Source organism: Actinia tenebrosa, unplaced genomic scaffold, assembly GCF_029948245.1.
Source record: "Actinia tenebrosa isolate PJP-AT-01 unplaced genomic scaffold, QUT_ActTen_1.0 PGA_scaffold15__27_contigs__length_11533743, whole genome shotgun sequence".
Lineage (NCBI taxonomy): Eukaryota > Metazoa > Cnidaria > Anthozoa > Actiniaria > Actiniidae > Actinia > Actinia tenebrosa.
This window is the reverse complement of record NW_028292575.1, coordinates 90,153-117,998: the sequence shown is the minus strand read 5'-3', so window position 1 is coordinate 117,998 and position 27,846 is coordinate 90,153. Positions and strand designations below refer to the sequence as shown.

General features: G+C 38.4%; 1 protein-coding gene and 1 non-coding gene across 3 annotated transcripts; both read left to right on the top strand.

Moving 5' to 3' along the window:
• Positions 1–345: 345 nt before the first annotated feature.
• On the top strand, positions 346–27,522 carry LOC116301701 (dedicator of cytokinesis protein 7). 2 transcript variants are annotated; one of them, XM_089030719.1, is made up of 47 exons: positions 346–476; positions 558–663; positions 2,272–2,450; positions 2,905–2,976; positions 3,460–3,589; positions 4,068–4,147; positions 5,277–5,424; positions 5,606–5,691; positions 5,809–5,875; positions 6,836–7,060; positions 7,635–7,811; positions 8,760–8,951; positions 9,433–9,526; positions 9,764–9,834; positions 10,087–10,178; positions 10,268–10,385; positions 10,460–10,530; positions 11,164–11,314; positions 11,467–11,568; positions 11,883–11,969; positions 12,175–12,394; positions 12,853–13,026; positions 13,445–13,713; positions 13,791–13,886; positions 14,425–14,676; positions 14,993–15,279; positions 15,726–15,993; positions 16,561–16,685; positions 17,414–17,622; positions 18,144–18,213; positions 18,859–18,955; positions 19,460–19,594; positions 19,959–20,117; positions 20,469–20,531; positions 20,813–20,908; positions 21,006–21,074; positions 21,271–21,314; positions 21,466–21,529; positions 22,147–22,320; positions 22,592–22,810; positions 23,214–23,348; positions 23,868–24,048; positions 24,361–24,506; positions 24,808–24,951; positions 25,286–25,416; positions 25,982–26,137; positions 26,349–27,522. In XM_089030719.1, exons 1-47 carry the CDS (start codon positions 418–420, stop codon positions 26,410–26,412), a joined length of 6,354 nt encoding a protein of 2,117 aa, XP_088886845.1. In that variant the 5' UTR covers positions 346–417; the 3' UTR covers positions 26,413–27,522. The 2 variants fall into 2 exon arrangements, with proteins under 2 accessions (XP_088886845.1, XP_088886844.1); XM_089030718.1 differs by having other exon boundaries at positions 7,635–7,817.
• Trnas-aga (transfer RNA serine (anticodon AGA)) lies at positions 3,211–3,282 on the top strand. The gene has a single exon. It is a non-coding gene; the product is annotated as a tRNA-Ser (tRNA).
• Positions 27,523–27,846: the final 324 nt, after the last annotated feature.

Sequence of the window (27,846 nt, the reverse complement as noted above, 5' to 3'; positions counted from 1 at the left end):
GAGAAGAGAAGAGAAGAGAAGAGAAGAGAAGAGAAGAGAAGAAGAGAAGAGAAGAGAAGAGAAGAGAAGAGAAGAGAAGAGGAGAGAGAGGAGTAGAAGCTGGTCTCGCCTCCCCGAAGAGAGAAGGAGAAGAGAAGAAAACATCAAAATTCGATAAAAGGGAAATATTAGAGTGGTTTTCATTAACCCGTGAAACAAAAGTTACTTATTAGATGGTAATAGCCAGATTCAAAAAATAAAGAAAAAAAAGAGTTAGAGCGCGTAATAGTACTAAATATGCTAAACAAAAATGTATATCACGGGTTTATGAAATTCGCTCTAAAACATGCAGTCGCCAAAACACAACATTGACCCATGCTCCCCTCGTACTGATGTATTCCGTGAGAACCTGTTATAGAGAAACACATCCCATCCAAGATGGCGGCTTCTGGAGGAAGTTTAACAACAACTCGAGCTTTTGCTCAAAAACTCAACAAGTAATACAACACTTTCAACCGAATTTTATTCCTAATACCTTCCACTATCTTATGTATATATTATTTTGTCCTTTTTTCTAGAAACCAGGCCGCTGCAGAAGTTCGTCGTAATGTTTCTTCAGTCGTTATACAATCAAATAAAAGATCTTCAAATGGTTCTTCATTTATGTATCTTGCTTCGGGGACGGTAAGTTCAGGAATCCTTCCTCTTCTCATTCTCTCTTTCAAATACAGTATTTTATTTTCTAATATTTTGCACTAAATCAAAACAAACTCGGTTCGCAGTGTTGCATAAATCATTTATTTTTGCTCGCTGAAGCGTGGACCTTAGCGCAACACGTTTCTTTAAAAAAATATTTTCAACTTTAACTAAAGGAATTTGGACTCGGGATTATTCTAGAAAGAGTACTGTTCGTGTATATGTAGCTTTAGGTAATCTTGAAGCTGTGAATGAGGTTTCTTGCTGGGTTATTGTTGTTTTAAGTCTAGAGTTTATTGTTCTAAGATGTATTTTAATTTGTCTGGTGGAGGCGTTGTTTCAATCAAGTGTATTAGCTTGGCAATAAGCCATGCTTTGCTGAAATAAAAAATATACAAAAACACAGCAAGATTGTTTTGTGGAAAACCCCTTTTGGGTTGAAACATGCTGTGGTAAACCTAACCTGTTTATAATCATTCTATTTCTAATCCCAAATGATCATGTTACAGTATTATAGCCTTGACAGATGACAAATTTCGTCTTATCATTTGAAATTCCAAATTTCATCTTGACATTTTAAGTATAATTTTATTTTTGCTTTATCTTTCATTAATATTCCTTATTCGCCATGCATCAACAACCAGTCTAACTAGATTAACTTTTTAGTTATTTTAGATAGGTTGTACCTCACGTTCTGGACAATTTCTCTTTAATATCTTTGGTTAATGTAAACATTGAGCTAGTTAAATAAAATCTATGTCTATGTTAGTCATGTACTTATTGTACAAAAATGTTTTACACGTTTGAATGATAACCTCATGCCATGTCCAAAAAACCTTAATTTCTAAAAAAAAATTAACTAATTATAATAATCATTTTCAATTGTTTGGGGAGATTTTTTGCACTCTTCAAATTAAAGGGTTTTTGGGCTTATTCTGATTGTAATATATCCAATTTTTTCTCTAAGATTGATCTAGAATTGAGTTTTTTTTGTCCATCAAACAGCTGGTTGACAGCTGTTTTGACTTCAATTATGTTAGTTCCATTATAAACTGTATTACAGTCCCTTGATAATCATTACTTTCTTTAACTGATCATACCCAAAACGTTCCATACAAGTTCATACATTAGCTTTAACATAAAGTAATTTTCTCAAGTTATTTTGAAAAGAAAAACATACGTTAATAAAACAGTTTTAGACTATTTATTTATATGTCATGAAATCAGGGCCCAGTTGTATGAAGCCTGGATAGCTCTATCTGGCAGATAAATCCTTATCCAGTGGATAAGTTGATGCTGTTATCTAATTAATTTATCCATTGGATAAGATTTATCCGTTGGATAATGCTATCCAGGCTTTGTACAACCGGGTCCAGATGATTCTAGACAAAATAAGACAACCATTAAATTTATTTAGAAAAAAAATCTTAGCCCCATTAAAAACCCCTAAACGTTTCTTTCTCACTAACCCAATCAAAACTTTGTCTCGCATTCATTGACCTACCCAACCTTCGATCAGTACAGGTTATCCACCACCTCCTCAAGTAAAACCTTTCCTTTAAATTTTCTATTTACATTCCAACCTCTTTTTTACAGGTACCATTGACAGAGGTGGTTGATCCTTTAGACTTTGAAGACTTCATTCTCCAGAGCCAACCCCTCAATGACAAGGAACCAGACAGTGGTATGCTAGAGTTCCCAGATGATGATATAGAGGTGACAACCATTCCAAGATACTGTAGAACTGTTCAACCTACAATTCCTAAGGATATTGGGTAAATATTTTTGTAAATATATAGCAGTTCAGCAATAAGTACTACAATTAATAATAATAATAGAATAAATAAATGTTAGCAACATGTGCATCATCTTCATGACTTTTGAGATGTATAGTCTCTCCATCATTTTAAAGAACCATCTCATTATCATCATCAGTATATAGTAATATCATTATTTTTACATAATATCATTCCCTGCCCCCCCCCCCCCCCCTCCTGCATCATCTTCATCATCATCAGATAACTACATTAATGCCTTCATTGCCATGTCAGTCTTCTTCATCACCAACAACATCATCATCATCATCGTCACTCTCACAGGCAATGTCTTCATGATCATTATCATCATCCGCAGCTGCATTCTTATTATTATAACTATCATTAGTTATAATTTTCGTAGCTATTTGATACCCTAAATATCTGATTTTGATCAATATATATTGTTTCCTAGACATGACAGTGATCCCCACCTTAAGGACTGCATTCACTCATACACAGCAGATTGGTCCATTGTTAATAGAAGGTACTGTAAACTTCCAATTAATTTTATAACACAAGCTTTCCAACTGTAAAAAAGCTATTATTTTTAGAGAGAATAAGAGAAAAATATCAAATGCCCTTGGCGGGAATCGAACCCATGTCTTCGGTTTAAATAAATTTACGGTGTTCAACTTACCTATAGAGAAATAAAATATCACTCTGGGATCCTCACGAATACCCTACATTTCATATTCCGGCTGCGTTACCAGCGTGGTAGGTCCTTGTAGTGTAGTGGTTAACACATCGGACTAGAATACTGAAGACGTGGGTTCGATTCCCGCCAAGGACATTTGATATTTTTCTCTTATTCTTTCTATTTCATTATACATACCGAACGCATAATCTATTACTACTCTATTATTTTTAGGGGGAGGGAAGGAAAGAGACTTATAATTTATAGACTTTTAGAGTTATATTTGTATATTAAAATCAATGAACATTTTGTTTTGTATAAATTTCTTGAAAGGTATCAGTTCAGATGTTCTGAGGAAGGAAAACCTGATTCCCGCCGGCAAATTTCTCACTCCAGAAGTTTTGTTGAGACCTTGCCTAAAAATCTTTATGAGATAGACGAGAAAAATAGAATCAAGGACCAGGTAAAGAACAAGATATAACTTAAAACAAATGAAAATAAAGTAATAAATGGAATTTAACAGTGGCATTTCCACAGAGTAGCTCTTAATCTATCGGGGAAAAAACCTCAAAGCATGATACTGTCTGGAAATTAGAACCTGGGTTGTCTTGGTGAGAGGCGAGCACTCTCATCACTAAGCCGCCTGTGCTCCCAGGTTGGCCTACACAATATATCTACTCCGACCCTCCTAACCCCCCTCCTTAGATGAGGAATGCAGGATATTTTTTGGGCCTATGCAACAACCCCTTGGAAATTCCATTTTCTCTCTTCAAGGTATAGCATAGATATTTGAATATTTTCTAAAATTATGCAGCTCATCCTCATCCCCTTCCCTCCCCCTCACCTCTTCTTCCCCTCCCCCAAACTCCTCCATGGGAAGTAGAGGTAAAGGTAGAGGTAGAGGAGTTAAAACCATGGTTATAAAAAACTATCAATATTAGGATAAAGATGATGCAGACATAAGTGCTGATGAAGATACCAAGCCACAAGATGATTTACCCAAGGGTAGCTGGGCATCAAGGTGAGAAACAATTTTTATAAACCTTTTCAAAATAAAGGAAATTATTAAATCACATTTCTATTGGATTTTTGAAGCTGATCATTGCCTTTGAGTACAATGAAACAAAGAACTTGGACAGTAGATCAAGGGAACTTATAATACTATGAACCATATTTTGGTCATGTTGAGTGCTGTGTGTACATGTAGTTACATGTATTAAGTATGCAGGATGGACTGAACCCAAGAGAAGTGTTAAAACAAGCATGGCATTTAGTAGTGTGATTCTCAACACTTCTCAAGTGTTCTGCCGACCCCCACATACTTTACTACACACAGCACAGTTTTACTTAATTACAAATTACAAATAGAAATGACACAATAGAAGTGCATGCCCATGCTGTGTGCTCTCATACTCCACACTCCCAACCAATTAGAATGCAATGTAGCAGTTATTTTATCATGAAGAAATAGAAAACATACGGGGATTGGCAGAATACGAGAAGTGTTAGGAGAATCATGATGTGTAGCGGAATGCTTCTCAACACTTCTCAAGTGTTCAGCCAATCCCCAAGTGCTTTATAACTGCACACAGCACAGCAAGCGAGTTTTTTATTTCTTTTATAAAATGCAAATCAATCATAATGGGAGATTTATAACAGTTATTTTATAATTCTTTTTGGTGATATATTTGGGGTCCCAATGTTGATGCCTGTCTTGGCTTTTTGATAGGAACATGGGCAGACTTGTAAACATACAGGTACAAAGACAGGCAGTAAGGTTGGTAAATAGAAAGGCAGAAACCAAACAGAATGGCAGACGGGAATGAAGAAATAAATTGAGAATGAAAGGGAAGAAAGAGGTTGATTGGCGGTTGGCAGACAGTCAGTCAGTCAGATAGACATACATACGACAAGAAGAAACAAAACAGAAAATTGGCAGGTGGGAATGGAGAAATAAATGGAGAATGAAAGGGAAGAAAAAGGTTGATTGGAATGTTAGACATTCAGACAGACTAGATATTATACTGTACAACAAGAAAAGACATTCCAGAGAAAGAGTCTTCGAGCGTGTTTTAGTTGTTGAGTTGATAAATTGATAATTTAATTGAGATTGAGACGGCATCACTTTACTTTTATTCTGTGTTCCACAGTATCTTTGATCTACAGTCTTCCCAACCAGATGAACTATTTCCAACCCTTCTAGAGAGAATACCAACAGAAGAAGTTGATAATCACAACCACCATCAGCGTACCATAAATCGTATTCATTCTTCTTTCTCAGTATTTCCAGTTCAACAGGTTAGCTACAAGTCACAAAAAAGAAATATTCAATTTGTGTCTTTGTTTAGAATTATTTATTATTTTTCATTATCTTCAATTTATATTATGTGGACCCTAGCTCCACCTGTACTGTATAAAGGAGCAAGGTGCATTCTGGTATAGCTTGGGTATGAGCACCTTGAATTGTTTTTTGTTTTAGGAAGAAGGAATAGAGCGTAGAGTACCAGCTACAATTCCTCAAGAACACTTTGGGCAGAGAGTTTTGGTCAAGTGTCTGCAAATGAAGTAAGAAGACTGACAGCAAAACTCATTCTCACTCATACAATTAAGAGAAGTTTTATAAGAAATCTCAAATGGGTTGGGAAAAAATCTAGCAATTAAAATTTTTTGATTTTTCTTTAGATTGGAACTTGAAGTAGAGCCTATTTTTGCAAGCATGGCTTTGTATGATCTTCGCGTTAAGAAAAAGGTATGGTTTTCATTAAGAAGAGTTTCAATTTCATAGGCATAAATTATCACCTTCTTTAACAATCACCACCAAATCATTTTCATCACCATCGTCATACTTTTTCATCATTATCAACATCACCATCATTGTCATCTTTGTCATAACCATCATCATTTATTATCACCATCATCATCATCATTATTGTCATCTTTGTCATAACCATCATCATTTATTATCACCATCATCATCATCATTATTGTCATCTTTGTCATTACCATCATCATTTATTATCACCATCATCATCATTATTGTCATCTTTGTCATTACCATCATCATTTATTATCACCATCATCACCATCATTGTCATCTTTGTCATAACCATCATCATTTATTATCACCATCATCACCATCATTGCCATCCTTGTCATTACCATCATCATTTATTATCACCATCATCACCATCATTGTCATCTTTGTCATAACCATCATCATTTATTATCACTATCATCATCATTATTGTCATCTTTGTCATTACCATCATCATTTATTATCACCATCATCATTATTGTCATCTTTGTCATTACCATCATCATTTGTTATCCCCATCATCACTGTCATTATCATCATAACCATCATCATTTATTATCACCATCCTCATCATCATTATTGTCATCTTTGTCATTACCATCATCATTTATTATCATCATCATCATTATTGTCATCTTTGTCATTACCATCATCATTTGTTATCCCCATCATCACTGTCATTATCATCATAACCATCGTCATTTATTATCACCATCCTCATCATCATTATTGTCATCTTTGTCATTACCATCATCATTTATTATCCCCATCTTCACTGTCATTATCATCATAACCATCATCATCATCATCATCAAAACTGCAAATACAAAATAGTTACTCCTCAGCTATTTTCCTTGGATATCTTCTAATCCTGTGAGGTTCTTTCTTTGCTAGATATCAGAGAATTTCTACTTTGACATGAATCCAGAGTGGTGTCGTAAGCTGCTAAAAGAAACAACCCCTAGGATCGATATCTCGACCCTCAGCCGATCAGCCATCTTCTCCATCACATACCCATCAACTGACGTGTTTCTGGTCATTAAACTAGAGAAGATCTTACAACAAGGAGATATCAGTGATATCGCTGAGCCATACATGAAGGACACAGATAATCAAAAGGTACAAAATTGTATAGGCCAATCTTCGTTTACGTTTTTTCCTCATTAGCATAAAAAGCGGTATGACTTACAAAGAAATGTATGGTCCTTTGGCAGGACTTGCCACACAACCATACATTTCTTTGTAATTTATAGTGTTTTTGAAAAAATCCCAAAATATTGAACATATTACTCTCAAATTTTCAGTAGTTACTAAATAAGACATTCTCGTTCAATTTCTGGAGTCGGTTTGCTCGTAGCTTGAAATGTTTTTGTACTAATGAGGAAAAAATGTAAACAAAGATCGGCCTATGAGTGCTCACCATTATTCCTCTTTCAACCACACATGTTAAAACAAGATTCAAAGCTGACAAAACCAACAATTTTTCTCATTCTCATTTTCGTTCTTTAACCTTTTTCCTGGGTATTTCCAATTTTTTTGGGGGTAAAAACTACCTAGAAAAAAAAAATATTTTGGTAAATTATATTCACGCTTAAAACTCTGGCATTTCAAAACTACAAGCAAGGTTTTACTTGATGTATGACTACTCTTTTTACTCTTTGTTCATATATGGTATTATGATTTGCATTCCCAGCAACGGGATAAAGTGCGTAATTCAGTTATAAACAGCGCTGAGAGGCTTGGGAAGTATCGTATGCCCTTTGCGTGGACTGCTATCCATTTGATTGACATCATTAGTGGAGCTGCAAGCACAGACGCTAGTGTGAGTACTGAAAGAGATTCTGGGTCTGCTGGGACTCCTGGACGAAAGGTAAATGTAAGTAAATGTAACTAAAAATGTCTTTGAAATAATACTCCTATTTCAAATTTGTCTTTGCTCAGCCTTAAGGCTCGATGGTGTGCAAATGCCTTCTTTTCTTTTTTAAGGTCCAATATTTTAATGCACAACAGAGGCTGAAGGCTTAGCAAAGACAAACTGGAAACTGGAAAATTTACTAATAGTATTAATAATGATTAATAATTATTATTGGTGGTAGCAAATTGTGTATTAATGTAAATGATCACTTGAGACTGCTGTGTGTTGCAGAGATAATAAAATTTTACCAATCGGTGAGTATGTGTGGTCATGGCACTGCACAGCTGTGGTCATGGCACTGCACATTTGTGGTCACAGCACTGCACATCAGGTGGCCACAAATCTGCACATCTGTGGTCATGGCACTGCATGTCTGTGACGATGGCACTGCTTGTTTGTGGTCATGGTACTGCACAGCTGTGGTCATGTCACTGCATGTCTGGTCATTTCACTGCATTTCTGTGGTCATGGCACTGCACAACTGTGGTCACGGCACTGCACAGCTGTGGTCATGGCACTGCATGTCTGTGGTCATAGCACTGCACATCAGGTGGTCACACATCTGCACATCTGTGGTCATGGCACTGCATGTCTGTGGCGACAGCACTGCATGTTTGTGGTCATGGCACTGCACATTTGTGGTCACAGCACTACATGTCTGTGGTCACAGCACTGCACGTCTGTGGTCATGGCACTGCACATTTGTGGTCACGGTACTGCTCATCTGTGGTCACAAGTCTGCCCCAGCCTATCCTCCAGTGGAGTATACAAACCCGAGTTATATTTGTGTTGTACTTTGCATTGATAGTAATTAAAAATAAATAAAAAGATAGTTGATTTCTTATGCATGTTTTCCCTGTTCATATACATACGCATCCATCATACGCTATTTTATCCCCACAGACCAGTTTAGACTCCCCAGCCGTTAACAAACCTGGAAAACGAGGAGATAGTTTCCCAAGATACATCAGCATGGCAGATCAAAGAAAATCCTTTCATGGACCCTATTTGGGAGAAGGATCAGACTTTGAGCTATTACCAGACCTCACAAAGTTTAGACCAGTCACCCTCACTGTCAGTAGCTTCTTTAAACAGGTAATTTATTAGTTCTTTTGTATTTGATACCTGAACTTGGCATCACTCATGAGTTAACTGTTGTTTCTCTCCATTGATTCAAGTATTCTGGGTTGACAGTTTTTCCTCACTCTGCAAAACCAAACACTGTAATTTCTGATTCCATCTGTGAGTTAGCCATCTAATCTCCAATTCGATCCATAAGTTATCCATATGCCCTAACTTTGATCAGCCCAGAGGCTGTTTCAGGGTTTGATCTGTGAGTTAGCCATGCCCTGACTTTGATCAGCCAGAGGTTGTTTCAGGGTTCGATGTGTGAGTTATCCATACCCTGACTTTGATCAGCCCAGAGGCTGTTTCAGGGTTAGATGTGTGAGTTAGCCATGCCCTGACTTTGATCAGCCCAGAGGTTGCTTCAAGGTCAATAATATTTTAAGGTTATATAGTTCTTACATCCAGTCTAGTAATTTCTTATTTATTTCCACTTGTCACAATTATGCAGGAGTCTGATAAACTCAAGGATGAAGACCTGTACAAGTTCCTAGCAGATATAAAGCGTCCCTCATCTGTTCTTAAGCGGTTGAAGTGCATCCCAGGTTTGTATAGGGATTTCTAATATGATATTGTGCTGCGAGTATTTAATGTATTGGGGAGTGTCCAATGACATGTCTAATCCACTCTTAAAATTATGTTGAATGCAAGACTAACATGGAAATACAAATAAAAAGAAATGCCACAAAATAATTCCATGGAGAAAAAGTGTGATTTCTTTAGTATTTCCATGTTAGCCTCCCATCCACAATACTTTTGACAATCACTTCTGTTATTCCCAGGTACTTTAAAACTGGATATATCACCCCCTGGAGATTCACCACCATATTGTTTGACCCCAGAGCTGCAGCAAGTAAGTATACTTATACAAACGTCAGTGGTGGTGTTTTTCAATATTATAGAGTTTAAGCAAAGCTTAAGGAAAAAAGGATGCTTTATTATTTTATTTTCTTTAAAAAACTGATTTGAGGGCATGACAGAAAGAACAGGCATAAGAATCTAACAAAACTTTATAAAGGATGTTGGGGAGAAAGGGTTTTTATCAGTAAGATAGCCTTGGAACTGTCCAACATTTGTTCAACTATGACCATCCTTGTACTCCTAGGTGTATCCTTACCCTGACGGCCAAGGAAGACCAACAAAAGAAGTTGAGGAATTTGCTCCAAAAGAAGTCTATTCTCCTTTTCTTACCTACCAGTAAGCTACTATATACCATGAAAAATATTTTTTCTGTATAGGAACTCACTTGTTTGGTGCTCTAGCCTTACAATCTTTTTTTTTTGTAGGAATATTCTTTACATTTATCCTCAATCTGTAAACTTCTCGAGTCGAGGCGGCTCTGCTAGGAACATTGCCATCAAGATACAGTTTATGGCAAGTGAGGATGTGCACTCTGCTGTAGAGGTAACAATGGATGCATTAGACTGGCTTGATTTTATCATCTTACAATATTAATGGGTGTTTTTGTCTTGCTTCAGTGTATTTTTGGAAAGTCAAGTTGCCCAGCACTGTCTTCAGAAGCCTGGATGCCAGTTACATATCATAACAAGTGAGTGAGAAATGTAATGTAATGATGATGATATTCATGGTCATGATGATGGTCTAGATGGTAATGATGGTCATAAAGATATTTAGTTAATAAGGATGATGATGATATGATGATGATGATAATGATAACTGATGACGTGGATGAGAAGGACTGTATTGAGAAGATATTGATAGTGGTGACAATGATAATGATGATGATGTTGATGATGATGGTAGTGATGAAGATAAAGATCTTTAGTTATAATGTTGATGATGATGGTGGTGGTGGTGGTGATGACTGATAATGTGGACAAGAAATGTTTAGAAGATGATGATGATGAAGATGATGAAAATAATGATCAAGATCATGACATTGATAATGATGATGGTGATGGTGATGACTGATACATGTAATGTCGACAAGAAGGACTGTGTTTAGAAAATGATGATGATGATGTTGATAATGGTGATGAAAATCGTGATCAAGATCATGATGTTGATGATGATGATGATGTCGATGACTGATAATGTAGATAAAAAGAACTGTGTTTAGAAAATGATCATGATCATGATGTTGCTGCTGATGTTGATGATGATGATTGATAGTGTTCTTGCACACATGTTTTAACTTTGAATTTCTTGTTTTCCTAATCAGATCACCAGACTTCTATGAAGAGATTAAAGTCAAGATTCCACCTCACTTGACAGATCAGCACCATATTCTCTTCTCATTTTATCACATAAGTTGTTCTCCAGGGAAGAAACCAGAGGAGAAGGATACAGTGGAAATACCTATTGGTTATACGGTATGTCATATTTAAATAACAACAATTCAGCAAGGATAAGTTAAGCCTCTTCACCATTAGCATTGAGTTGTTTATCTGTCCTCCAAAATGGAGAATCTTGCCTTTTCCCAGTCTACTTCTTTGCATTGATTGATCCTTATATTTTTTTGCAGTGGATTCCTGCACTAAAGGATGGTCGCCTGTCGCTTGGTGAATTTCATCTGCCTGTCTCACTTGAGAAGCCTCCACAAGGCTACAGCATGTTGTCTACTGAGGTCAGTATGGAATATCGAGATGAGCCATTTTTGGGATGGGCTGCAGAAACATTAACCCCACCCCCACCCCCCCAAACATTTTAAAACTTCCTAAAAATGTTTTTATTCATTTATAAAATTACATTACTTTATATGAATACCACATTTTATTGACTTGCACAGCATAGATAGCTTCTCCTCTTCCTTCAGTCATTGAGCATGCACGATCCTGTATCACCTACATTACTAGTGTCAGACCATGTAGAACTACAAATAGAGTAGCTTGAGAAAGAGATTAAAGGAAATTTACTCATGATCTTGTTTATATTTTTTAGGTTCAACTGCCAGGGATAAAGTGGGTTGAGGGACACAAAGGGGTGTTTCACGTGACTGTCAGGGCTGTGTCATCCATTCATACACAGGTATCCCACATCTCAGGTCTACTTACTTTACTTTGATTTTGCTTTTGTTTTATTTGCTTTAATTGTGTCATGTGTCATGTAGAAATCATTCTAGCTGGATGTAACACGTCATGCCATACTAAGTCATACATTATTCCACCACATTTAGTAGTTATTAGTGCTCTTTACAAACTGTGAGTCAACCAAATATCTCTCCCTTATCAAGGACCAACACATTCATAAGTTCCTCAAGATGTGTCATCACATCGAAGGACGCTTACAGTCCCCATCACGCAGTACCGAGGGAAACCTAGAGATGGTGTTACGCAAAAGTATACTAGACCTACCCAAAGCACGCGAAGAAGCTCTTGTTAGATTCCTGCATATCATACTGGACAAGCTGATCTTGCTTCTTGTCCGCCCACCCATCATATCAGGAATAGTAGGTATGTAACACGTACTTGTGTTAAAAAAAGGATATACATTACCATAAAGTGAAATTCCTGCAATAGAGGTTTTGCACCATCACGTGCCCATCCCATAATACTGCCTGGGCTGCCTGTGATTTAGATGGCACAATAATAAAATACCTTTGCTCTTGGAAATTTAATTCTTTCTCATGTAAAATGACTGTATTGTTCCTGCCATCTAACATGGCTGCCTTTTATTTTATTTTATTTTATTTTATTTTATTTTATTTTATTTTATTTTATTTTATTTTATTTTATTTTATTTTATTTTATTTTATTTTATTTTATTTTATTTTATTTTATTTTATTTTATTTTATTTTATTTTATTTTATTTTATTTTATTTTATTTTATTTTATTTTATTTTATTTTATTTTTTTCAGAATATTTTTTCCTCACTTTTAATATTCCTACACTAATTTTTCTTCGTTTCAGTTAATATTGGTCAGGCAGCATTCGAATCTCTGGCCCAGATTGTTTTTCAATTACACAAGTTACTAGAGAACAGCCAAGATGAGCATAACAGGAACCACATACTGGCATCGTATGTTACGTATCACTTCTCTGCTCCTTACACACCATCTCCTTCTTCCAGTCCTATTTGTTCAGGTAAATGTTTGAAATTCAGAATTGCATTAATTCATATGACTCCCCCCCCTTTTCTCCCTGCATAATAATTGTTGACCCACCACCTTTTTACACCAGCCCCCCCCCCCCCCCCCCTTCCATAGAAAAAATGACCAGTCCCTTACAGCTTGTTGACGGTTCGACATGTGCTAACATTGAAATTGTTTTTCCATAAGAATGGTTATCGTATGAGTAGGACTTATGTACGCGGTACATGTATGACAGTGTACCATTCTTTATTTAACGTTAACGGTTGCGCATGAGAAGACACACGAATATGGATACAACTCAAACAACGAATCTTATTCTCAACAGAATGACATGAGGTCTGTAATGGGAAAACATTAAGACCAAGGTAAAAGTCTATTGCAATTTAATGTTTGAACGTTATTCATGCCAGGAAGTGAAAGCAACCGTCCAGTCAGCATGGCCATTGGTTCTACTCTAACAGCTCCAATGCAATCCAAGTCCAACCTAAGTAGCAGTAATCCTCAACTGAATGCCAGCAGCCAATCAGATGGACAAACCACAAAAGGCTCTGGATGGGACAGTGAGAAGACTAAGGAGGGCTCAGAGATATCCAACACGGCTGGTAATAGGAATAGCATGGCGGAGACGCGCATTGGAGCGATCAATATACCTGGACTCTCCACCGGTAGTAACAAAAAGGTAACCACAAGTCCAGGGAAAAAGTGAATACATAAGTGTCATTGGTCTCAGCTTTTTTATTGTTTTCTTTTAATCAGTCCGTTCACGAGGAACTGGCCTTGCAGTGGGCTGTTGCGAGTGGTCCAGTACGAGATAAGGCGATGAAACATGCTTGGTTCTTCTTCGAGCTCATGGTGAGACAGATCGTACAAATTTTAAATCTTAAATTTTTGTTAAATTTCAGCATGCAATTACTAGTTGTGAATATTGAAATAAAAATTATGGGACAAAAGCTGCAGATTCGGCGTAAAAACGTGTCTGCGATCCGCACAATCCAATTAACCGAAGTCCAGTCCATTCCACCCATGCACGGTTCCGGATTTTCCAAAATAAAAAAATCTCTCAAAATTCAAAATCTAGAAGCATAAATCAAGTTTTAGAGGTTGGACATGTTTTTGTTATGCATTAAGATTATCTATACCCATTCAAAAGCAGAAAATTCGACGGATTATTTTTTTTGCGATCCAAGATCCACGAGTCCAATTTTTCCCATACAAAAGTTGAGAAACGAGCATTATCTATATCATTAACAACAACAAACACATAAGCAATATGAATAACAGCAACAACAACAAAAACAACATTGATAATTGCCCTTGTTAAAAATACTATAAAGTAAGTACAAAATCAAAATGATTTCAAAAATCCATCGTATTCCATCGCTACCCCTAGGTGAAAAGCATGGCACAACATCTCGACAAAACCGATCGTTTCTTCGTGAGTCGCAAGACTAGATTCCCTGATCAGTTTCTTGACGATGTACGAGCTCTTGTCGCTACCACCATATCTGAGATTGTGAGCAAAAACAAGGACTTCAACTTAGTTCAAGATTTGAACTCCAGTCTTGGCTTCTTCCTGTACGACCTCCTATCTTTGGTGGACCGTGGCGTTGTCTTCTATCTGATTAAGAATTACTGTAAAGAGGTATGCTATTTTATCGCTTGTATACCTCTCACTATTATTCTTGCATGTTACGTCATATAGCCGCCATGTTGGCTGACTATACAAAGCATTCTTCATTAAACTTCTCTTGCTAGATCAACCAAGAGGGCGGCTGTTTCATTGTTATTTATATCTCAAGGGATTTTTTGGTCACGTGTTTGCACTCCAAGAATATTGTCATTGCACAACAAATTTGAAGCTCATTTTGAACTTCTATTGCGCAGCAACTCATGCGGCTGTATTATTTCTTTTACATTGTAACTTAAGTACATGTATTTGTATACTTTCCTTATAACAGATGATATATCAAAGTGGATTTTATCCAAGCCTCGCGCAACTTCGCCTCGAACTACTGCGCATCGTCTGCAGTCACGAACATTACGTCACCCTCAACCTACCCTTCCCAACCAAGTTGTATCCTTCAGAGTCTTCATCTCCAACAACATCGTTATCCTCTCTCAGCTCTGCTTCGGGTGATACCCTTACTCCTGCAAACAGTATGGCTGAGTTATCTTTGGCTTTCAGGAGACAGCATTACCTTGTTGGTCTTCTGTTGGCAGAGCTTGCCTTGGCGCTCGATGGAAGGTATCTATTGTAGAAATTCAATATAGATCATCTTATAATAATAGCTGTAATAGGTCTAAGGGTGGGGTTGTGTACAAAGGTAAAACCTCACGGCACGGTGACGGTACGAAATTGACCACGCAAGGTTCTTTCTCATCCAATGAATATTTTTAAGACCATCCTGCCACTGCATTGGATTTACTAGTACCCTTTCACAGTCGTGTGATGAAACGTTTTCAGTTATCCAAACGGTACAAGGACAAGGTTAAGGTTTCGAATATGTCTTAAGGCTTAAGAAAGTTGATTAACTTAACTTTCGTTAGTACCTTGGTATTTTCAGATGCATGCTCTACCCATCTTATTCCTCCGCACTTAATTGGTACCTCTGAAGTACAGCTAGTTTGTCTCCCTACACCAGTCATTACATGCTGTACCATACTTAATCTAACTATTTTCAATCCTACCAGTGACTATGGTCTCCAGTGTCAAGCGATTGACTGCATTAAAGACCTGCTCTCCTGTCACGACACAGACACCCGTTATGACAACCCTGTGTGTCGTAGTCGCGTGGCAGACCTCTACCTTCCTCTGCTGGGGATAGTTATCGATGCCCTTCCACAGCTTCATGGGTACCGAGCCGACGAACCTGAAGGCCTCAGCCCCGAAGTTGCAATGGCAATATCCACTTCTAGTATATCGACACGATACGATACACGACCTGAACTTGCCTCACAGGTTTGTATGATCCTGATTAAACAATAGCTGAGTTAGAGATTGAGAAGATGCGATGATGCCTTGCCCACTCTTTAGTATTCTTTACAGCACTCTTCATACGACTGTGAAAAGCTCGGCGCCGTATTCGTGCCTTGCCATTACCGTGATGTTATCTAGAATTTTGATTGGCTCTTTTTTTTTCTTGCGCAATGCGATTGCTATGGCAGTGCCGTGACCGTGTCCGCGCCGTGCTCATGCCCTGTTCCGGGTATTTGATTGGATGGAGATTAAATTGGTGTGATTGGTCTGGCGTATGCTTTGCCATGTACGACTGCGTTCGTGCTGCGAACTACTCCACATATGAGCGATTACCGCATTGAACCACAGGGAACCCGCTTGCAGAAAGTTAGAACCCTCCGTAACCGTACTGTATCTTACTGTAACCATAACTACGCGTTGTGATTGAATGAATTACTGGAAGAAAATTGGAAGCCATTTCAGTGTTATGGCATGTCGTACCATGCATGCACCTCTAAGCGCGCGTTTCCATTAACCATCTGTCTTCTAAAGCTTTCTGTATATTTTCAGCTGTCTAAACCACAACAGCTTACACAAGAAGCTACTCGAAGTCTTCTTATGGGATTCCTGTGGGTTTTGAAAAACATGGACCCAGGTACGCTCATGCTTTGGTGGTCAGATCAGGAACCACCGCGGTAAGTACCCTAAAAAGTATTACCTATAGCTGCTGATCTTTATAGAATTATAGGTAAAATCCTCTTGGGAGAATCTGATTTGTGTTCTAGAATTATCCTTAAAAATCCTACAAGGGTTATATCCAAATCAAGTGTACGAGCTGGTTTGCTTTTGTAACTAAAGAAACAGTCAAACCATTGCCCCGCGTTTTGTATAGCAAATCTTTTATTCTTGTAACGCAATCTTTTATTTTTGTAACGCATTTTTTTATTTTCGTAACGCAATCTTTTATTCTTGTAACGCATCACGAATAACGCATCACGCATCTCGGAGATATTAGCATATATTTGCTATCTTAAATTCGAGCGGAAAAAACGTTTATTGTATCGTATTGTATAATAGCACCGGCGTCATGCCTTAGGTCTTTTCTGAGTTTGAAAAAACGAGATGCATTCTATTCTGGCATTGGTACAATAGTACAATGATAGGTACAAACGATATTTGTACCCAAGCTAGACTAGGATGCACTACGTTTGGTAAAGGATTAACTTGTAAAATGGTTGCCTGTACAAACGTTTCATTAGTCGCATAAGGCAGAATTTATCGTATTTTCAAAAATCGCTGCAAACATATATTGCACCTGAAAGCACTGCAAAATTCGCCCGCGTAAACGGACGACCTTAAGGATCTGGCCCTAAGAGATCCATGCATCGGATTTTGCTAATATCATTCTCCGTCTTATTTACAGACTTGGTCTACTGCTTGACGTTCTTCATCTGTGCATTACTCAATTCGAGTACAGCGGAAGGAAGGAGACCCGACAGAAGAGCAGCGCCACCGTACCTCGAAGCAGGACAATAGATGATAAGAGGAAACTAGAAGAAATGCTACGTGGGCAGGCTGGAGCTGCACATGAAATGATGCAAAGGCATTCTCGCAATCAGAACACTTCACAAGGTACACTGGTGGGGGTTAAAGGTGGGGGAGGGGGAGGGGAGGGGGGGAGTTGCCAAGGGCATCTGCTGTCAACCTCTGCTGTCTGTGTAAGATCAGCAGAAGCATAGGAAAGATACCCATAAACAAGTCCTAGACGCGGTAGGACTATAGCTGGGGAGGGCAATCTTCTGTTTAAAGTATCTTGAGCAGGAGCGTCTCTAGGGGAGGTCCTAGGGTGTCCGTGAAACCCCCCTTTACAGCTTGGAATTAGTTGGTTAGTATATAGCCTGCGTATCGGCCCTCAATACTCCACGATTAAGGGCTGCTACGCAAGCTAGTTAGCATAGCAAAAGGTGCATCGTCTTGAGTTTGTGCCCCCCCCCCTCCCCCCTCCTTCTACTTAAAATCCTAGATACGCCCCTGCTTGAGTCAAATAGGTTTTACTCCATTACGCGTTACTCATCTATAAGTCACAACTTAAAAGCTAGAAAGACCAACATTTCAATCATAGATATCGTAATTTGAATCATGCGTGTCACCAGGTTCTGAGCCTAAACTACGATGGCGTAAAGACAAGACACAGTGGAGAAAAGCAATCGATATTCAAGATAAGTATGTAACACACTAAACAACTGCGTCAAGCTTGTACTGTTACTTTACAACTACAGCTACTTTTTTGAGCGCGCAAACGATTTCATTAGTAATATTATTATGTTTAGATTTGATAAGTGAAAGTCTCTGGGAAAATAATCAAATAAGTTACATTGAGAGTAATCTTTACAGTCATTCTCAATCACATGCGCTGCTCTAGCGATTGTTTCTGTCGCGACGAAGAAGCTTTTAATGGACGTCAATCAAGGCGTTTCCATGACAATCTATAGGCACGTGCCCTTATAGCTTTGTATTTTCCGACATTGTTATGGAAACGCCTTGTGATTGACGTCCACCAAAACCTTCTTCGTCGCGACAGAAACAATCCTAGAGGGCGCGTGTAATTGAGAATTGCTGTAAACTGACGCAAGCGTAGACATTGATGCGTTGATCTCCAAGGTTTTATTTCAACTAAAGTCCGTAAGAAAAGATTGGTGTATAGACAAGACCAATCTTGAAGCAAACGAAAACACGTTGCGCCTTTGCGCACCTCATTGACGGGTTCGATTGAATAAGCTTCGGTCAACGCAGAACTAAAGTAATGCCGATTAGTCTTTTATTTTGTTGTGCATCGATGTATTCTAACCGTGTGTATTGCTTTAATAGAGCCTGTCCTGAGGTTGCTGTCGCAGCGCAGATCGAAGGCGCGTTATGCGCAGAAGTCAACATCATTGTTTTGGACACTTTAGAGCTGATTGTACAGGTATGCATGACTTTGTAACTTATATTAATGGTTCCGACTCATACAATATCGAATCAATCATCATTGCAATACTTTTCCTAGTAAAATAAAATCCTGTCTTACAAATAACTACACAGTATCTGTTTTAAAGAGTAGTACTACGAGGATTACAAAATTTTATTTTTATTTTTAAAATTTTTGTTCCACTTGAGAGTAACATTTAAATTTTATGAACGGGCATATTCTTATGTTACGAGATATTCTAGCGAATCAATCATCATTGCAGCAGTTTTCCTAGTGAAATAAAATCCTGTATCCTTAAATAACTACACAACATCTGGTTTAAAGAGTACTACGAGGATTACAAGACATTTTAAAAATTTTACAGAGAATTTTTCCACAGGAGAGTAACATTTTAATTTTACGAACCATGAAGTCGGAACCATGATTTTCGTGGTGATTCTATCATTATTTAGTTTTAAGGGTATTCTGTAATATTAATTCTTAATCATGCTCTCTCTACAGACGGTGTTCTCGTCAGACTCCCTTCGTGTTATTCTAAGTGGAGTCCTACGTGTTTTGCTTCATTGCTTGAACAGCAACCAAAGTGTAGAGGCCCTACAGAACATCTTCAACACCCAACGCTCTCTGGTAGCAAAGGTAATTGATTAATTTATCAACATAAAATGCGCGCATGTCTCTTTACTGTGATATAAAGACGCTGAGAGCTGTAGAGCACGAGAGAAGCAAGCTTAGAAACATGAGGCGTGGCTGTAGTCGACTTTAGATAAAGGGGGCTATATTCACAGGGGGCTATATTTACAGGGGGCTATATTTACAGGGGGCTATATTTACAGGGGGCTATATTCACAGGGGGAGGGAAGATTCCTGTCATTTAGTTTTGGTCCCATACCAATTCGACCCAGCCCGCAAATAAAAAAAATATTAATATTCTTAAAAATGAACAAAAATGAAGAGGTAACTATTAATTAACTAAACTTAATTGTTTTAACATTGTTTTCAGTCCCCAGAGCTTTTGTTTGAAGAAGATACAGAATTATGCGCAGATCTCTGCTCTCGACTGTTGAATCACTGTAGCTCGTCTATTGGCACGATTCGATCTCAGGCCAGTGCATCTCTGTATCTGTTGATGAGGCAGAACTTTGAATCCAATAGAGGCGAGGTAAGGTTTTTCATTCCCTCCCTCCCTCCCTCCCTCCCTCCCTCCCTCCCTCCCTCCCTCCCTCCCTCCATCCCTCCCTCCATCCCTCCCTCCCTCCCTCCCTCCATCCCTCCATCCCTCCCTCCATCCATCCATCCGTCCATCCGTAGGTCAACCTATGTCATCCAATCATTCATCCATACACATTCATCTCCCATCGACCCATCCTATTCCAGCCCACCCCATTCATTGCAGACAAATTCCTGTTTTTTTTCTTATTCTTTCATTTTCTCAACCATTCATGTTCCAAATCACTAATACCAACAATGACACACCCAGTACATCAAGATAAAGACATATATATTTTTGTAGAACTTCGCTCGAGTCAAAATGCAAGTTACCATGTCCCTGTCAACGCTCGTTGGTACTTCACACGTGAGTATACGTCTGCATTATTAATACGCTCTACGTCTTCATCAGTTTTATAAGTTTCTTCTAATATTATCCCTCTTTCTTTACTCTCTGTATAAAGTGCCAAAGTAGGATGTTGCTTATTTTATCAACTTAATATAAACTATTGTTACCTTCTCTTTTTAGTTTTAACTGAATTAGGGGGGGGGGGGGGGGGGACCTTTCTGTAGATCACTTTTTGAACTTGGCTACCTCATTAAAAATAAATATACCATTATTATAATAATCATCATTATTATTGTTAGGCCTTTAGTGAAGAATATCTACGAAGATCGCTCAAGACGATCATTACTTATGCGGAGTCTGACTATGAACTCAAGAATACCACATTCCCTGAACAGGTAATGTACGGAGAGATACTCAGATGGTTGTCAAGACTCTCAACTGTCTGCCTCTCAGTATTTATTGGTGATATCTTTTCTTTCGTTTGATTCCAAGGTTCGTGAACTTGTTTTCAATCTACACATGATTCTCACCGATACTGTCAAGATGAAGGAATTTCAGGAGGTATGTCCACTAAAAGGCTTTATTTCCTCTTCCATTTCTTCCATTTTCTCTTTCCCTTCCTTTCCCTTCCCTTCCCTTCCCTTCCCCTCCCTTCCATTCATTTTTGATTCCTGTGCTTTTAATCTCTATATAAAGTCATTTTAAACTCCCCAGAATTGTGATTTTTTTTTCAAATAATGCAATTATTTTCTACCAGGATCCTGAGATGCTAATTGATCTGATGTATAGAATAGCTAAAGGGTAAGATATATCTAATATGAATAATATGTCGTCTTGCGCACCCCAAGTTCGCTCGCGTATTTACGTCCCATTAAGTCAAAAACCTCCACGTACTGGAAAAAGCGTAGTAAGCTGGTTTATTGATACTTAACTTTTTGCCTTTTCCCAACAGCTATCAGAATTCTCCAGACCTTAGACTGACCTGGCTCAACAACATGGCATCCAAACACACCGAGGTAAATGCAGAATAGTTTATTATATTTACTGATTCTACCTACTTCCTTGTCGGGCTTCCTGTGCACAAGGAAGTATGAGAAAAGACTAGGATGTAGTTAGACGCGAGCAAACACATTGAATGCCTATCCAACGGTCTACAGGGCGCTCAGTTTCTTTCCTTGTTTGCATCTGTAGAACCACAATGCTTGAGTTTTCCAGCCAAATGTTTGATTGTCGAGAGTCTTACAATCTCGACCGCAGAGGCTTCCGGCGTTTTGGCCAGCGGCAGAGCAGGAAGGCGCCTGAAGAACTCTGGGTACGAGATTGAAAGTCTTACTAAAGCTCGCTGTTCCAGTGCTCCTCGGTCGTAGGTTTTGATCGAAAAACAGTAGTGCATTTTCCATTCAAAAACGTTTGTCTCGAAAAGTTTTTCCATTACACTGATTCCAGAAGTCGTGGTTTTCGCTCCTTTTTTGGTTGTGGTCGATATCCAGAATCGACAGAGAGCGAAACCGCCGAATTATGGAAACAGTCTAGTTTTTCCATCCATTCTATCTCACTTCATGAGTGAGATATCCTTTGGCATCCTCTGCTGATAATAAGCAAACTAACTCTTCATATTTTTTTGTTGTCTTAGCTAAACAACAAAGTGGAAGCCGCGTTATGTGTGGTCCACGCAGCTGCTCTCGTAGCTGAGTATCACAGCATGATAGAAGACAAGCGTTACCTACCCGTGGGATGTGTTGCATTTGAGAAAATCTCTCCTAATGTATTGGAGGAAAGTGCTGTGTCTGACGATGTGGTATCTCCGGTAAGTACTTATTTGTGAATTGCTGTATGTGCCTTAGTCGCGAGAAATTGTTTGCAATGTCTCATAGCCGCCGGTCGGCCGTTCGTATTGGTCGGTAGGTCATACAATCGGTCATTCATTTGCTTGGCTGGGTGGTTCATCTGGCTGGTTGTTTTGGCTGGGTCGTCTGGTTGATTGATTGGTGTAATCCTGTTTAATGTAATTGTGGAAAAGCGCACTTCAAAAAATAGCTGAATAATTGATGAAAGTTATAAACCCCCTGTCATTACAGGACGAAGAAGGCATCTGTACAGGGAAATTCTTCAGTGAGAATGGTCTCGTTGGTCTCCTTAAAACCGCTGCCAGTACCTTCTTGAGCGCGCAGATGTTCGAGTGTGTAAACGAGGTGTATAAACTTCTCATTCCCATCTTGGAGGCACGCAGAGATTATAAAGAACTTGCTAATTCCCACGACAAGCTCAGTAAGGCGTTCAGTGATATCATACGAACGGTAAGTCAGAACAGTATCAAGTTAAAATATCGACAATGAAATCTATTAATTTTCTGTTTCACTTCCGATTCAAAATTGTTTTATTAGGTCATCGTGTTCAAGACCATGAAATTATCATTTTCCTTTCTTTTCCATTCGTTTCCTTTTCCTTTTGTTTACTTTCTTTTACTTTCGTTTACTTCCTTTTCCTTTTCATTTCCTTTCTTTTCCTTTTCCTTTCTTTCCCTTTATTTTCTTTTCATTTAAATTCTTTCCTTTTTCCCTTCCATCCTTCCCTTCCTGCCTTCCCTTCGTTACCCTTCAATTCCCTCCGTTCGCAACCCTTTCTTCCTTTCTCATCTCTTTCTTTCCTTCCCATTATCTTGATACTGACTATATTCTCTGTATATATATTTTTCTCCAGGAAGGAAAGCGTATGATGGGTACGTACTTCCGTGTTGGATTCTACGGCCCGAAATTCGGCGATCTCGACGGCGAAGAGTATATTTACAAAGAGCCAGCCATCACGAAGCTTCCTGAGATATCCCACAGACTACAAGTAAGACAGTAATAAAGTCAGCCAGTTTTGTCCTCTCTGAGGTTGCGCGTGAAACTGGTAGCGAGCAGGGCGCAGGCAAATGTTTTAGTTTTGTGACTCGCTTCACATTTACCCTACTCGTAAACTGTTTTTCAAGAGAGTTTGCTAGGCTTTCCACCGTATTGAAAAAAAAGTGTCCCCTAAAACATCCCAATGACTCGGAGCGCGTCCTTCTCGTTACCAGTTTTCTGCGCAACCTCGGAAAGGCGAATGCATTAAGCTTGCAATCAGTTAGTCAAACTTTTTATACGTTTGTTTACAGTACCTTGTTAATTTTGACCAGATATTGCACGACTGTCAAACGGCACGGCACGGTCACAGCCCGGAATTAACAGCATTGTTTGAACCAATCACAATGCGTAATCTATGCTCAGCCAATGCAAATGAACAGACACTGTGCCGTCACGGTCACGGCACGTAACGTCCGTACCTGGAGTTTTTTCTTTGCCTAAATTGACTTTTTTCTTTTATCAAACCAAGGGTTTCTATGGCGAGAAGTTCGGCCCTGAAAATTTCGAGGTCATCAAAGATTCTGAAATAGTAGATCGACAGACTCTGGATCCCAACAAAGCCTACATCCAACTGACTTATGTCGAGCCATACTTTGATGAATACGAGATGAAAGACCGGATAACGTACTTTGACAAGAACTATAATCTACGTATGTACTTTGTTTGCTTTGATATCGTGCTCTTTCACGTTCCACCTTAAGAATGGCCACTGTTCGTCTTCATGCATAATTTGAATTTAAAGTGCTGCAATACTATAAAAGTTTTTAAGATCTCGCACAGACATCGTATGCAAATATCCCAGGCGCCTAGTCGTAGAGTAGACATTCCCCCGCCCTCCCTCCCTTCCTTCTTCTCTCTTATTTTCCCTCCCCCCCTCTCTTGCTTTTACGCTCTCTCACTTTTGTTACTTTTGTTAGCTTTAAATTCTACCTTACGTGACGCGCATCCCCATTTCGTTACAGGTCGATTTATGTACGTGACGCCTTTCACACCTGGTGGCAAGAAACGAGGTGATCTCGCTGATCAGTACAAGCGCAAGACCACCCTCACTGTTGCGAACTCTTTTCCGTATGTTAAGACTAGAATCAGCGTCATTCATCGAGAACAGGTAAGATTACACCATTTGACCTCCACACCTTACTTCGTGTCCAACTAAGTACAATCGACGAGTGGCAACTAATCAGCCAGGGGCGTAGGAGCTAACAAAAAGAATGATGATTTTCTCTTCCTTTTCCCATTTACTCCTTCTTTCCTCCCTTCCCAAGGCTATTGCAGCTATTCACAACACAAGCACACAGAGCTACCAACACCAACACCCAAAATGTACAGTTGACAAGCACACCGAGCTACCCACACCGGCACCCAAACTGTACAGTTCAAATTTATTGATTGGTTTTCATTATTGTTAGATTGTGCTGAAACCTATCGAAGTTGCTATCGAAGACATGCAGAACCGAAGCAACGAGCTGGTAAATGCTATCAAACAAGACCCACCTGATGCTAAGATGCTACAGATGGTGTTACAAGGTTCTATTGGAACCACTGTCAACCAGGTGACTTGCGTGAATATGATATGAAGGGAATTGTTTACTATGCATCACGTGACTTTTTGGAGTTGACTTGGGGGGGGGGGGGGGGGGATTAATATGCAACTAGCGACTGTTAAGTCGAAACATGTCAAGATAAGTCCTTAAAGTATCAACCGTACTATTTCTACGACCTGAAGCCAGATACGACCTTGAAGATATCCTCCAAGCTCCAAGCTTCAAAATGTTAACCCCGACCGTAACCCAACGTCATAATACAGATGTTACCGGAAGTGACGTGCATCCATAGAAAGTTATTACCTTGAGCAAACCTAACCATAAGTTTTGATTATAACAACAGGGACCTTTGGAGATTGCAAATGTCTTCTTGGACGCGGATAGCAATGGAGATGAAGACCCTGATAGCTCGTCACACAACTATAGCCGACATCACCACAAGCTTAGACTTGCGTTTAAAGAGTTTATGAAAAGGTGCAAACGCCAAATAATGAATTATAGTGAAAATAAAACGTACATATACGGCTATATGGCACTCTATCCATGTGTCCAAAGCGCTAATTTACATATATGAAGCATTTACGCGAAGAAAAATATAAAAAAAACCATCAAAAATGGTATACTAGCATCCTGATAATATCAGGATATGTATGATATAATGTTTGTGATATCAGTCGAGGTTGCGCATTGCTATGGTAGGTAGGTTTAATGTGCGCTTAATCAAAAACGCTTTTAAAACGTCTATACAAGCTTGAAATATCGATGCTGATTGCCAAGTCATATTTGCCTTTTCAAAAAGCTCAAAGCCAATCAGCTGAACGTTTTTGATAACATGACTTGACAACCCAATTTTATTCGATGCGCGCGCGGAGAAGACGAATCGAGTAGCAGAAAGAGAGTGGTACGAATCGTATTTCGTGCGCGCGAAGTTTTTCCCTTTCTTTATCCTCTGATATAAATCAGTCAGTTAGTGATGGAAAAGGGTCCAGTTCTGGACTAGAGTTTGTATATCAATAAACTTTTCCTTTTTCTTCTCCAGGTGTGGTGACGCACTTCACCTAAATAAGCAGTTAATAAAACCTGACCAGAAAGCCTACCAGAAAGAGCTGGAGAGGAATTACCATAAACTAATGAACCAACTGGAGCCATTCTTGAAAAATAAATTTGGTTCACTGCGTGGATCTATTAGGAAAAAGTAAGTAACTACACACTCTTTACAAAGTGTTATTAGGTATTTCGTAATTTAGTGAGCCTGCGTTCCTTTCGGTCAGTAACTAATGAAGTGCATTTATGTTACTTTTCCTTTTTAGATTTTCTCTTGGTCCTTTGTTTTCCTGGCGAAGTCCAATGGAAAAATGAAAATGGCTAATAATTCAAATCATAATCTTTTTTTGTTTTGTTTTTAGGGAAGGTTCTGCTCTTCTAAGAAAAATTTCAATGAGCTTCAATGCACAATACAGTACAGCATAAAAGACGAATGGATGTCAATTATCTATGGATAATTCCTTAGCAAAGTCAAAAGTTTTTGACGTAAAGCATCATAGAAAACCTTTTTATTTCGATGACTGACAAACCCAGAGTGCATTGCGCTTCGTGGCAAAACTACGTGTGACGTAGAAAAAAACAAAGATTATTCGCGATCCATGGAAAAAGTTGCAAGAAAAGATCAGATGAATAAGAGATTCGTTATACAAGGGCTTTGAAATAAGACGGTTATTTTGTTCAACTTCAGTTTCAAACATTTTGAAACTATCAAAATTATTGACAAAATTTAATTAAAGTAGGTAGTAAGTTAGTGTATTATAATATATTTGCTTTCACTGAGTTATTTTAATAGCTTTATTAAATAAATGTTTATAGGTGTGCGTAAAATCAATCAAAAACTAAAATATTTTCATTTTTTGGTGCATAGTAAAAAACGTTAATCAGAAGTACTATAAGGCGAATTTTTTTGGATTTTCACCGAGTCCCACCTGAGTCTTCAATCTCACCCATAACTCGAGCGGACTGTCTTGGATATTCAGTGCTGTATATCAAACTTTTGACGTCTAATAAAGGCATTACATCAGTAACTCTATGAAGAAAATTAGAAGCCAATAGTTTGAAAGGCTTGGTGGGAAGGGCACTAACCTGAATATCAGGCCTGTGGAGGGGTTGGTGGGCCTGGTACTCGGGTTAAAAGCGCATATAAAAAGAGGTACAATTTTTTTCTCGAGTTTGTTCGATAACGTGGACTAGATATTGCTTTATTTGAGTGAGCTTTTATATCACATTGATATATCAATATGTTGTAGAATATATTTTGATTTTTTTGATAGTCAAGTCTTCGATTGCACGTTACTTCATCGCGGCCATGTTGGTACCATTTAACAAACGATTTCTCATTAGCATCCATTGTTAACGGTACCACAATGGCCGCCATGTTTTTGTCTTTTAACTCTCTTGGGAATGCTTGCAACCCACCAATTAATGACACTGCTCTTTTGAAGAATAAAACTGTTGAGGGAAGCTAGAAACAATCTACTAGGATCTGTTATTAAGAATATCAATAAAAATAAATTAAAAATTCTTATTGAAGAACATTTTGTGTATGACTCCTTTTCGATTGCGAAACCAATACGACTATTCAAGGTTGGCGGTGAGAAATGCGCAAAAATTGAACAAAAAATGAAAAAACATTTTCAAAATTCGTACCAGCAAAACTTGATAAATAATCATAATCATAAGGCTTATTGATAATGAAGATATCGTCCTGTTTGCGTTTATGAGAAAAATATAACGATCAGAAATCTAAAATTTTCAAAATGAGAAAGATTTTTGTCAATAAAGAGTTTAAAATTCTCGTTTACGGCAAACGTGAAACGTCAGTTGACCAGTAAAAAGTTCTTTACAATATTGAATAGG

What these genes read in the sequence shown, in the direction of transcription:
- LOC116301701 (XM_089030718.1), top strand. Translation starts at nt 418, where the DNA reads ATGGCGGCTTCTGGAGGAAGTTTAACAACAACTCGAGCTTTTGCTCAA. An exon ending in TTAAGAATTACTGTAAAGAG is followed by an intron (nt 14,677 to 14,992) that starts GTATGCTATTTT and finishes TCCTTATAACAG; the next exon opens with ATGATATATCAAAGTGGATT. An exon ending in CGTGGATCTATTAGGAAAAA is followed by an intron (nt 26,138 to 26,348) that starts GTAAGTAACTAC and finishes TTTTGTTTTTAG; the next exon opens with GGAAGGTTCTGCTCTTCTAA.